The sequence below is a fragment of the Lampris incognitus genome, chromosome 21, assembly GCF_029633865.1.
Source record: "Lampris incognitus isolate fLamInc1 chromosome 21, fLamInc1.hap2, whole genome shotgun sequence".
NCBI classification, from domain to species: domain Eukaryota; kingdom Metazoa; phylum Chordata; class Actinopteri; order Lampriformes; family Lampridae; genus Lampris; species Lampris incognitus.
Genome location: NC_079231.1, coordinates 16,643,926 through 16,657,190, shown reverse-complemented (window position 1 = coordinate 16,657,190; position 13,265 = coordinate 16,643,926). Strand labels below are relative to the sequence as shown.

The window sequence follows — 13,265 nt, the reverse complement described above, 5'->3', positions numbered from 1 at the left end:
AGTAGTAGTCAATTTTTTTTATTGAGTGTTCTAATAAATTGTTTTCATTGACGTAAGCCGTCGTGCCTGTTTTTTGACTATTTATTGAAGCCTCCATTGCCAATCAAAGCACTCTATCCCTATGTTACCTCTGGCTTGGGCAGGCGGCCCTACAGACATAATTGGCCTTGTTTGCGGGTGGGAAGCCGGATGTGGGTAAGTGTCCTGGTCGCTGCATTAGCGCCTCCTCTGGTTGGTCAGGGTGCCTGTTTGGGAGTGTGGGACTGGGGGGAGAATAGCGTGATCCTCCCACGCGCTACGTGCCCCTGGCGACTCCACATGTATCGGAGGAGGCATGTGGTAGTCTGCGACCCTCCCCATCTTGGCAGAGGGGGTGGAGCAGTGACTGAGATGGCTCAGAAGAGTGGGGTAATTGGCCAAAATCAATTGGGGGGGTAAAACGGAGAAACATTTTATAAAAAAAATAAATCAAAACACTAATCAGTGCACCATTGATTATTCCATCAACTTCAATGATTCAGTTATAACTATTGAACACTTAAGTTAATGTTTAATAGTTTTGAGACTGATTTAATGGGACTGATTTGATTATTCCATTAATTTTAGTAGTTTAATTATAAAATATTAAATACCAAAATTAATGGTTGATAAATTTATGAGACTGATTTGCTAACCGTGTTGCACCCACAATGCTGTATCATGCCCATAGCAGGCCCAGTTTGGTTTCAACATAAGACTGTGCCATGACCACAGCAGTTCAATTCAATTCAGGGACAATTCAGGGGATACAATTCTGGGACTTAGTGCTACTTTGTGCAATGTGAAATAATCTTAATAATTGCTACTTGTCAGTCCTGAAAGCGTTACTAAAAGTTTCATATTAACTCTTAGGGCATACTTGTTTTAAGCAGATACAAGCACTGGTTCAATTGAAGCACATTGGATATAAAAAACAATGTTTTTCTGTGTGTGTGTTCACTATTTCGCTGACTGGCACAGCAAATGGGATTAGGAAATAAAGCAGATGTGAGTCGTATGCTGACCAATTTCCTGTCTTCCTTCCTCTGTGCAGAGCAATCTCCTGCCTAAGTCCCGGAGCTACTCCATGGTGTCTCAGGGCAGCGGCAGCTCACCCATGTCTCAGCGCCGGCCGAGCCAGAACACACCGTCATTTTTCGGCTTGTCACAACACCACAAGGGCTCCTCTGTCTACTCCAGCAAGAGATCCCTGCTGCCAGACCATCTGCTGAATGCCAGAGAGGTACCGTACACTCAGAATCAACTTTATTGACCAAGTGTGTCTATGCACATGAAGGATTTGACTCCGTTCGGTACACAGCAGCTTCTATCACTCGCAGAAATCACTCATGCAAAAAAAAGTAAACAAACAAAAAAGAAACGGAAGAAATATATGAAACAACGATAGGACATTGGAGGCAAGCATATTTGCACAACAGGTACGTATGTCGCAAGAGTTAAAGGGAAAGTTTACAAGATGGTAGTGTGACCATGTTGTATGGTTTGGAGACAGTGGCACTGATGAAAAGATAGGAGGCGGAGCTGGAGGTGACAGTTGAAGATGCTAAGATTTGCATTGGGAGTGACGAAGAAGGACGGGATCAGGAAATCACCTCTTAGAGGGACAGCTCAGGTTGGACGGTTTGGAGACAAAGCAAGAGGGGCAAGATTGAGAAGGCTTGGACATGTGTGGAGGAGAGATGCTGGGTTTATTGGGAGGATGCTGAATATGGAGCTGCCAGGGAAGAGGAAAAGGAGGTTTATGAATGTGGTGAGGGAGGACATGCAGGTGGCTGGTGTGACAGAGGAAGATGCAGAGGACAGGAAGAAATGGAAACAGATGATCCGCTGTGGCGACCCCTAATGGGAGCAGCCGAAAGTAGTAGTTGTAGTAGTAGTAGCATGTCGCTACTATGCAGAGTTTTGTTATGGTTGGATAATCAGCAAATCAAGGAAAGTTGAATTAATTCATCTGGATACGTTTATTGACAGATATGTTTCATCACTCATCTAAGTGACCGCTTCAGTCTAAAGTGACTGCAGGTATCCCCACCCTTATAAAAGATACAGTTGCATAACGACCGAAACCAATGACCAGTTTCATATGCAAATATGGGCGTGACCATTAACTAGCGTTTTAATGACCATGTTTACTATTCACAGAGGATTGGGGAATGTTTGCTATCCCAGCATTGTAAAATGGCGACAGATCCATACCGACTGAAACCAATGACCAGTTTCATGTGAAAATATGAGTTCAATTCAACCTTCTTTGATTTTCTTACTTGGATTATTGAGCATGAATCAATACATTTTGACTCATTTTGGCGAGAATTGCCTTAAACTTGTACGTGAGTATGAGCAAATGGCATGTAAGATGGCAGACTACAGGAACCACCTGAGATTCAACCTCAGATGCAGACAGAGCTGGATTACACCTAAAAGCCTGCAAATGAAATCTTCGGTCAAGGGCCACTGAGCTAACCAGATCCTTCAGAAGGCCACAGAGCCAGCTGTTGAACAAACGGGTGAGACAAACCAGTTTTACTATCTTTGCTTTGAAATCCAGTAGGAGCAGATCCAACATAGATTCACGTCGCGTCTAGATGAGACCACTTTCCAACGTGTGATTGAGTTCACGGATAAGACTCGTCTAAGCTCAACATGAAAAGTTGAAAACCAGGCAGCAAAAGAAGTTTGACCTACTTGCTGCATGCCAGAGACATTGGCAGACAACCGACAGCGACCTCAACAGCAGACAGAAAGACAGACGCCCCGACATAGACGGGCGATGTTAACAAGTGGGTGAAAAATCTATCCGAAAGACCACTCACCCAGGCGGGGAAAGACATCCTTGCTAAGGGGCTGAATTTTGCTGTCATGCCGAGGGAAATCCCGCTAGTGGAACTGATCACAGCCACAGAATCAGCAGTCCAAAAAAAACAACATCATGGACCCGGAAGCGGAGCAACTGCAGACATAAGCAATGCGAAGGCGCCACCATCCAACATCAGTAGAGACGAGAGGAAAGCTCTCACGAATCTCAGTAAGGACAATAACATCATCATCCTTCCAGCGGACAAAGGCAGATGCACTGTTGTATTAAACCAGAAAGATTGTCACGAGAAAGTTGTGATGTTACTTAGCAACATGAATACTTATGAGCCCCAGAAACGAGATCCAGGCGGTGGTTACAAGAAGAACATGATAGATTGTCTGAAGCTGTTGGGACAGCGCTATTGATAGAATGTTGTACCACAGACTATATACCCAGTGGAAGCTACACCTAGTCTATATGGGTTACCTAAGATACATAAACAGGATGTTAAGCCTCATGTTAAGCAGTTCTTCTCTTGTGGAAGTAATTGACTTTGAATAACCAGACACAGAGAATAAACAAACAGAAAAAGCACTAGAGAGCGCTGTACCAAGGCTGCCATGCCTGGCGTCGTCTTGATGATGGATGGATGATGGGAACACACTAACAACACAATGCAATTGGCTTAATGTTGCAATGGATCCTATCCTCTCTCTCTCTCTCTCTCTCTCTCTCTCTCTCTCTCTCTCTCTCTCTCTCTCTCTCTCTCTCTCTCTCTCTCTCTCTCTCTCTCATACATACATACGTACATATGCTTTTATGCTTGTTTTGGCGGAGTGTGATCTAAACCATATGTCCAAGCAAATCTTTTGACTGTGAGAGCGGCTTTCAGGTTTTAGTACAAACTTAATAGAACTGAGACACAGGATGATAAATGGGCAAAAGAAATACTTTGTGTCATATGATAAATGTTCTAGGACAGCATGGTGGCCCAGTGGTTAGCACTGTCGCCTCACAGCAAGAAGGTCCTGGGTTCGAACCCCAGGCCGTCCCAGGTCCTTTCTGTATGGAGTTTGCATGTTCTCCCCGTGTCTGTGGTGGGTTTCCTCTGGGTGCTGCGGTTTTCCCCATCATCAAAAAGACGTGCATGTTAAGGTTAATACTCCTGTCTGTGCCCCTGAGCAAGGCAATGGAAAGAAGTGGAGTTGGTCCCCGGGTGCTGCAGCTGTCCACTGCTCCTATACTGGGTAGGTTAAATGCAGAGAACAAATTCATTGTAAGAATACAATGTCGAATAAAGTGTCTTTCATAAATTTTCAGAGGTAGCAAAAAGACATTAAGCAATAGACTGACGGACATATCAAAAATAACTCGAGCCTGAATCACAAGTTTATGAAGTCACTCAACAATTTATCCCTCTTGTAAAATGCATGTGCATTTTCATTATATACTGTTTTAGTGTGAAAAAGCTAAAAATTGGGGATAAATAAAACAATTTTTTTTAACAAATCGTCATCATCATCATCATCATCATCAGTTCCATAACCTATGGAGGTTGTAGGAGCATCCAACAAAGGCCTCAACGGCGGAACTGGCGGAAGATGTCTCCAGGTCACAACAGCAGTGAAGGCGGATGAAGGCTGCAACAGAGGGTGGTCCCCAATTGTCTTGGTTCTTCATGCCATTGGACTTTGGCCACCCCCCTGCCAAGGACCATGCAGTGGCTGCAGGTGCATCAGCCACTCCACGTAAAAAGCTGTCACGCACAGGCGTCCCCCCATTATGCGGCTGCAGGATCGGTCTCTACACCCACCTGAAGACCCAGAGGGAGGACGGTCATACTCGACCCCGAGTGACCACCGAAGATGATGAAACTTATTAAATCTGCTTCTCGCCCCTTTTATCTGTCGAGATATCTCATATCTGTACTTAGGGTTGGAATTACACAGTGGCTTTCAGGGGAGCCATTTTTTCCCGGTGTGCTACTACACGTCACATGCACACGCATACATGGACGTGCGTGGTCAATTGCAGGGTTACTGTGAAAACATTCTACTGTTACTACGTACAGTCAATGCTGTCAATAACACTTCACTTCATACAGAGTAAATTTAGCCATGCAGGTAACACAAATTGACAGAAAAACAATTCACTGTTGCAGTGTTTTTATAATCACTCGAGCAACAACAGTAACAAAAATCCACACAGTGAATAGGCCAGTGGTTTGCGCTATGCTTCTAAACAGACCAGACATGACAATATTGGAACATGTCCACAGCCTCAACTGTTGGTCTTACACAAAACTTACCAAGAGCCACACTCTGAACGCAACACACAAATGCCTACTGCATAGTAAAACATCCTGGAGGCAATGTCACTATGATAATACACCGTAATACAGTGCCCATCACACTTTTGTTCAACACCTTGCAAAAACAGAATTGTTGCACACTTACACTAATTGCACTTGACATATCTTGCTGGAATAGGCTCCAGCATCCCCGCAAGCAGGATAAGCGTTTCAGATAATGGATGGATGGATGGCTATCTTGCTTTGAAAGTTAAAAGCTCTATATATCTGGTGAAATTATCAGAATCATAATTTTTCTGCCAAGTACAAGAACATACAAGGAATTTGCCTTGGTATGTTGGTGCAAGAGGGGAAAATTAACAGTAAATAGTAAAGATAAAAGTTAAAGAGAATAAATTAAATATTTGTACAAGATAAAATGAAATGAAAATAAAAGTAAGGTGCAATCAACACCGGTTCAGAGTTGAACATGAGACCACGTGGCAGCCCCTGATGCCCGGCACTGGGTGGCAGGAGCTGTTTTTACAAAAATTTAAATGAGAAGTTTAACAAGTTTTTTACAGAATAAGAGTTATTTACAGGGTAATGCAGGTTTTACGAAAGGTGTCTATACAGAGAGCACAATAGAAGAGAAGATAAAATGGGGTGGAGGTAGGAGGCAATGTCAGGATCCCTGGCTGTCTGGGGGCTTGTTAGAAAGGGCTACTGCTGTAGGGAAGAAGCTGTTCTTGTGGCACGAGGTCCTGGTTTTTATGGACCTTAGCCTCTTGCAAGAGGGGAGTGTTATGAAGAGATCATGGCCTGGGTGGGAAGGGTCGGCCATGATCTTTCCTGCTCACCTCAGTGTCCTGGAGGCATGTAGGTCCTGGAGGGATGGCAGGTTGCAGCCAGTCACCCTTAGCAGAGGGAATGATACGCTGCAGTCTGTCCTTGTCCTTGGCAGTGGCAGCAGCATACCAGATATTGATGGAGGAGGTGAGGATGTACCTAATGATGGCGGTGAAAAAGTGCACCATTTTGGCTTTGGCAGGTTGAACTTTTTCAGCTGCCGCAGGAAGCACATCCTCTGCTGTATGTTCTTCACTTGAGGTCCTGGGTGATGATGGTGCCCAGGAAGTGGAAGGATTCCACAGTGTCGATGGGGGAGCCACACAAGGTGATGGGGACTGGTTACTTTCTGAAGTCCCCAACCATCTCAACTGTCTTTACAGTGTTGAGATCCAAGTTGTTTTGGCCGCACCAGGATGGTCAACTTCCCACCTGTAGGCGGACTCGTCCCCAACAGAGATGAGCCCAATGGCGATGGTATCATCAGCAAACTTTAGGAGCTTGACTGACTGGTGACTGGAGGTTCAGCTGTTGGTATACAGGGAGAAGAGCAAAGGGGAAAGGACACAGCCTTAAGGGGTGCTGGTACTGATGGTCCGGGAGTCAGAGATGTGTTATATGTCTAATATAGTAATACATATCATAAATATGTTGTTCAGCCCTACTTGGGGACCTTTTTGCTGAATATCTTCCATTTCTGTCCTAATGCTGTGCTCCTTGTCTCACTCTGCTTGCGTCACTGATAAATGTAAATGTAATTCGCCTACCTTTTACATGTGATCTCTAGATGATGAGCCAGGCCCAGGGCCAGCACAAAGACCTGATCCAGAGCATTGAGGGCCTGCCACCGGCCCCAGGCCTCTCCCCACTTGACCAGGACCTGCTGATGCTCAAGGCTACCTCCATGGCCACCATGAACTGCCTCAACGACTGCCTGCACATCCTGCATCTGCAACAGGTGTCAAGGCAGAGAGTCTCCTTCGGAGGTAAGTGACAGTTTGAAAGCTTTGGAAGGAAGTTATATTTGAGTGTGTATTTGTTTGTGTGCATGTAAGAAAAAGAGACAAGAGAGCGGGCACACTACTCTATGATATCTTTGAGCCATTTGATCCGATATTGGTTTCTGTCACGTCATATTCAGCACATATATGTACCATACCTAAAACAGAGGATGACTTCAGATGTGAAACAAGGGCAGCCCTGTAAACACTACTTGTCCTTATAAAATACCAAATAAATGCACCAATGGTATTTATTCAGTGGGGATGATGGTTGTTTTGATCTTGATCTTTTTTTAGTGAGAATTTCCTGGTAAGTGGTGTGTTAAATCAAGGAGCAGTACCATTCTGGATTTCAATTTTTCAGTGTTGGATTATCAGCACATGGCTTGAGAATGCCACTGTTGTTGTAAGCTAAAAGTTGACCTTGTTCTGTTTCTCTGACCTGGGTTGTCAACATGAGAAATTATGTAACATAAAAGATCAAGACTTTTCATATTTTAAGTTAGCCATTTTTTTCAAGTAGCTTGGATTTGCGGATACTGTCCTGGCTGGGCCTATGTACACTTCATCCCACAAATCATAGGCCCGGACCCAACTGCGCCATGTTGGTGCGACGGTGGAATTATTGTGCATTATTGATGTAGGACCATACCTATTCTTACCACCTGTCTCGAAGGTAATTAGATCTCACATGGTCAAAATGCCCATCAGTATTGTAGTCAGGATGGGGTGCAATGCTCATTTCTCTTCACGCTGAACCTCTGTGAGATGCAGAACCCCAGAACAGCCTGTAGAACACGTGAAATGTTTGGCTGGCTGATATCTTGACCCCATTCTACACAAAATGATTGGAGTTGTGGGGGGCGGTGGCTAATGTCCCACTTTAACACAGAAGATCTTGTTACGCAATGTATATTTAATTGGACCAGACTCAGGATAGGACTTCACGACAGCCAATCAGATTACGTTGTCATGTGATGCACAAGGCTAATTTGACTGAGATCTACCTTCTTCCAAAGATGCATAAAGAAAAACCTGCATCGCCCTGATAGGGTTTAACCAATCAGAGGAGGAGGATGTTTCCTGTCGGCGGAGCCGAGGTATCCTAACACTCCCTTTGTTGTTGAGTCGGTGTGTTAGGTTTCACTCCTGTTGGTTTAGGACAGCTGTCGAGGGAATAACCATCTTTTCAAGCCAGCAGCCAAGCAATAGCATGCTGCAAGTGGTCAATTGAGTGCAGGGTTGTGTGCGCAAAGTGTGTGTGTGTGTGTGTTTGTGAGTGTATATGTGTGTGTGTGTGTGTGTGCAGCTGTGACTGCCAGAGGGCCCTCACAAGGAGGGAGGTGGGTAAAGCACGATGAGTGCCTCTGAACCTACCACTGTGTCTTGTACTTCCACCGTGGCAGGGCCCACCATTGAGTGGCTGGAGCCTAAGCTGCCCGACATCCTGAAGAACGGCAGCAGTTCCCTGGCCAGCTTCGCAACGGGCGAGAGTCCGCTGGAGGGCAGCCGCCTGGAGCTCAGCACCCCCGAGTCCTGCAGCTTCTCTGGGGTAAGGCCACAAGGAAAGTCCCCCTCCATGGGAGTGCTTTAGATGAGTTTCCCGCCCACTGGTTTGTCAGTGCATGTAGTACGATGTAGTAAATTGTCATTCCTCATGTTTATTCTGGAATTCATGTCCTGATTTGATGTTTATTTACTCTAAAAGTTGTTACGATACCGGCCCTTCTTGAAATATTCATTTTTTTCCTGTAGCCAAGTTTGCCGCACAATTGATTCAATAATTTATTGCCATATCAACTTTGCCGTTGATTTGGAATTTGTTTCGGTGTGCTCAAAGATAACGGTAAACATAAAACCACACAATACATACAAGGAGTGTCCACAAAAACATACTGTTGCAGTTATAATTTAGTTAGTGCAGCCATATGTCCCATTCTCTTAAAGTGACAAATTAAAGGACATGTGCTTAAGGAAATGATACATTTACAATCAGTGAAGCATATAGGATGCGGACTGCTGCAGGGTAAGTGCCTTTGTGGATTGTTTTCTTGTAGTGAATTTCATCACTGTCACTAGCATCTACAAAGACATCAAAATACCCAATTTCTGTTATTTCTCTCTCCACAATCATTCACGATGTATGTATTATGGATCACTCCACCCAGCTCTTTCCTCTATCAGGAGCAGGAGGAGATAGATGCAGATGACGAGCTGGAGGACTCCTTCACAGACAAGGAGGAGGACCTGGTTGCCGTGGAGGAAGAGAGGAGCGTAATTCTACACCTGCTGTCCCAGCTGAAGCTGGGCATGGACCTCACACGGGTAGGTCGAGTTCCACCTACTGCCAGGCAGCAAAACAAACCTGACTGACCCCAAGTAGATATACTGTATATGCATGTGCACACTCTCTCTCTCTCTCACACACACACACACACACACACACACACACACACACACACACACGTGGTGTTTGATAACACTCTGTGTGATACCGGCTTAAGATAGAGTTAACATTTTGTGTCAGCCTGAATAAATTGAACAGATTTTGTGATTGTAGAGCCGCAATTTGACTGTGAGACTCTTAAAAGCTCACACCAGGGTTTTTTGCTTAACCCTCACCACTACTTCAGATAAGTGAGTGGTTGGTCACCTAAAGCACAGTGTTGAGGTTTGCTACTCACCCCCACTCCACTCTCTTTAACTAACATGCCATTGCTAATAGGATCCGATTAAGTCCCTATCTTGGAGATACGAATGTGTAGCTTCATTAAACCTATCTACTTGATTAAAGACACGTTCCAGCTTTGCCGATAACGTCAATCAAACACTGCCAAGCTATCCTGAGCTGTGCCAGTCAGCAGTCTTTTCTGTTTTCCCTTGTTTTGCTTGCAAAATCCCTTTGGTAAAACTGGAATGAAGTATGCAGTGATGAGAGACCATTTTCTCAGCCATAATACCTTTGAAGACTTGCGTTATGGGTACCTTGGTGCCGCCTCTAGTCCTCTGCTCTACCTCGTACACACTTTACTGCGGCTTTACTCATAGACTTGATTAGAAGACATCAAACATTGGGCGTCCGGGTAGCGTAGCGGTCTATTCCGTTGCCTACATGGGGATCGGTGGTTCGAATCCCCGTTTTACCTCCGTCTTGGTCGGCTGTCCCTGCAGGCACAATTGGCCGTGTCTGCAGGTGGGAAGCCGGACGTGGGTATGTGTCCTGGTCGCTGCACTAGTGCCTCCTCTGGTCGGTCAGGGCGCCTGCTCAGGGGGGAGGGGGAACCGGGGGGAATAGCGTGATCCTCCCACGCGCTACGTCCTCCTTGTGAAACTCCTCACTGTCAGGTGGAAAGAAGCAGCTGGCGACTCCACATGTATGGGAGGAGGCATGTGGTAGTCTGCAGCCCTCCCCGGATCGGCAGAGCGGGGGTGGAGCAGCGACCGGGACAGCTCGGAAGAGTGGGGTAATTGGCCAAGTACAATTGGGGAGAAAAAGAGAGAAAGAAAAAAACAGACATCAAACATCTTATTGGCAGGCATTTCTGTAAATCAGAAAACCCTGAACTGAGTGATGACCTCCTTTTTACTAAAGAATGCAGAAAAAGAGCAGAAAAGGGCATTTCTGCTCTTTTCCAGTCAGTGTAATTGGCACCGCAGCATAACTATCTTCCGAATCAAAGTGATGGGTGGACATGGAACTAAAACATAGCTGTAAACTTGAACTTGATGCCTCATCGGAAAAGTATCAGTTGAACACTGTTTAATTAAGCCACACTCACTGGTTTGTTTGATGACCTCTAACATAAACAGGAACTGACATCCAAACATACTGTAGGTGTCTAGGACATACTGATAATGTGACAAATGACTGACGGATGCAAACTGATACGTGAAGAATAATGTCCAGAAACACCAGGAAGTCCTGAAACGTTAGGAAATTGCGCTAAACCGTCAGTATAGGAATGGGCTGCTTTTGTTGTACAGATCAGAGGAAGGTATAGCTTTCCGTTGCCTACCAACATGGGGATCGCTGGTTCAAACCCCCGTGTTATCTCCAGCTTAGTCGGGCGTCCCTACGGACACAATTGGCCTTGTCTGCAGGTGGGAAGCCGGATGTGGGTATGTGTCCTGGTCGCTGCACTAGCGTCTCCTCAGGTTGATCGGGACACCTGGGGGGAATAGCGTGACCCTCCCACGTGCTACGTCCCCCTGGCAAAACTCCTCACTGTAAGGTGAGGAGAAGCCACTGGCAACTCCACATGTATCGGAGGAGGCATGTGGTAGTCTGCAGCCCTCCCCAGATCGGCAGAGGGGGTGGAGCAGCGACCAGGACGGTTCAGAAGAGTGGGGTAATTGGCCAGGCACAATTGGGGAGAAAAAGGGAGGGGAAACCCCCCCCCCCCCCCAAAAAAAAGAAGACGGTATCGCTTCGCATGTTGTTGTTGTGGACCCAGTATCGTCACTGTGAGATGTGGTGTGTTGATGTAGAATAATCTGCCCAGTAATATGACCTGTGTATTAAGTGTACAACCCAACATCTCACCTGTTTGAGCACACATTATACCAAACAACAAGCTAATACCTCAAAAACAGTCCACAAACCCAGGTCTGGTAAAAGTCCTGCGTTTCTACCTGGAAGAACCCTGAATGAAGTAAAACCAAAACCGCATAGCACTGTTTTGGTTTTTAATCTCTCTTTTTTTGGGATTTGTGCTTTGTTTGTTTGTTTATTCATGAACAACACATACAAACAGTGTTAAGATTAACAAGAAATATGTCCAAAAACAAACAGGTCCTTGGCAAACCAAGTTTTTGGCTCCAGGGTGACTCCTTGCCTTCAAAGCTCAGCAGGCACATTACCGCCTGGCCAGAAACGGCAAGAAGACTACACATATTTATTTTTAATTAAGAAGCCCTGAGTTAAGGATCGCTTATCCAGTCTCCCCTTTTTTTAGCCTTGCTTTTATTGACCTCCCTGCCCAAACTGATCACAGATCCGCACATTGAAACTTGCCTCTTGAATATCTGTGCTGGACAAACGCACAAATAGCAGGCAGAGAGAGCGGGAGAGAGAGCCTGGTCGGTCATTCTATCCTGCAGTATCAGTTTGTGATGGTGCGTGGATAGCCTCCTCTTTGGTTTCTCTTGATCGAAGTTGCCTGTTTGAATCATTGTCCTTAAGCAGAAACCAGATGGACGTGGTGACCTGAAAGGAACCTCCGAGCCACTGGCTGCTGCTCTGTTTGCAAGCAGCTCACCACATGAGGGCACACACAGACTAACGGGACAGGTGAAAGTAGGGCCTCAACATAAACTCTGGTTAAAACGGTGATCCCAGTTGTTTTGCCGGATTTTTGCATCGTGACTGTTTCTGTCGACAATTTGGGCAGTGAAATCACATCGCCACACTTTGAACGTGTTGACAGGGCTGCAATTCTTCTTCTTTTTCTTTTTTTTTTGTCAGTGAAATATTTTAATTTATGAGTACGATGGACAGACACAATGTTTATTGAAATACTCAAACTTACATTTAAGGGACGTCCGGGTACCGTAGCAGTCCATTCCGTTGCCTACCAACATGGGGATCGCCTGTTCAAATCCCTTGTGGCTTGGTCGGGCGTCCTTACAGACACAATTGGCCGTGTCTGCAGGTGGGGAGCCGGATGTGGGTATGTGTCTCGGTCGCTGCACTAGCGCCTCCTCTGGTCGGTCGGGGCGCCTGTTCGGGGGGGGGCTGGGGGGACTGGGGGGAATAGTGGGATCCTCCCACACACTACGTCCCCCTGGTGAAACTCCTCACTGTCAGGTGAAAAGAAGCGGATGGTGACTCCACATGTATCGGTAGTCTGCAGCCCTCCCCAGATCGGCAAGGGGAGCAGCGACCAGGACGGTTCAGAGAGTGGGGTGATCGGCCAAGTACAATTGGGGAGAAAAAGGGGGGGAAGGGGGTACATTTAAGATGACACGTCTTCCGTTGAATTTGAAATAAGTCGTGATGTCATTTGCCATCAGTATTTTAAATGGAAACTGGATGGAGCTGCAGACTACAGTTCGAGCTTCTAAAGCCTCTTATAACTCTGAACATTGAGCCAGCCAAACAAAAAGTTGCTTTCAACACCTTGATTACAGTTAATAATACATTCAACTGCATTTCTCTCAAAGTAAGTACACTCTGAACTAGATAAACCACCGCTGTATTATTCTGTTGCAGTTTGCTTTGTGCTGACTTGTGTTGTTAGCCCTGCAGTTACTGCAGGTGTGGAACTTCAGCTTTGAGTATCGGTGTGTG

General features: G+C 45.7%; 2 protein-coding genes across 4 annotated transcripts in view; both read left to right on the top strand.

Annotated features, from left to right (window-relative positions):
* Positions 1 to 13,265, top strand: part of cldn10d (claudin 10d) — an 88,033-nt gene that overhangs the window by 16,526 nt on the left and 58,242 nt on the right. The window lies entirely within an intron of this gene.
* Positions 1 to 13,265, top strand: part of LOC130131501 (oxysterol-binding protein-related protein 11-like) — a 30,162-nt gene that overhangs the window by 5,665 nt on the left and 11,232 nt on the right. For all 3 annotated transcript variants that reach the window (XR_008812387.1, XM_056301201.1, XM_056301200.1), the window contains exons 5-8: positions 1,073 to 1,261; positions 6,763 to 6,961; positions 8,383 to 8,528; positions 9,161 to 9,301. Coding sequence is in view for 2 of the 3 variants with exons in the window: in XM_056301201.1 (XP_056157176.1) it covers positions 1,073 to 1,261; positions 6,763 to 6,961; positions 8,383 to 8,528; positions 9,161 to 9,301 (675 nt within the window). In the remaining variant the exon portion in view is untranslated. The remainder of the gene's footprint in view (positions 1 to 1,072; positions 1,262 to 6,762; positions 6,962 to 8,382; positions 8,529 to 9,160; positions 9,302 to 13,265) is intronic.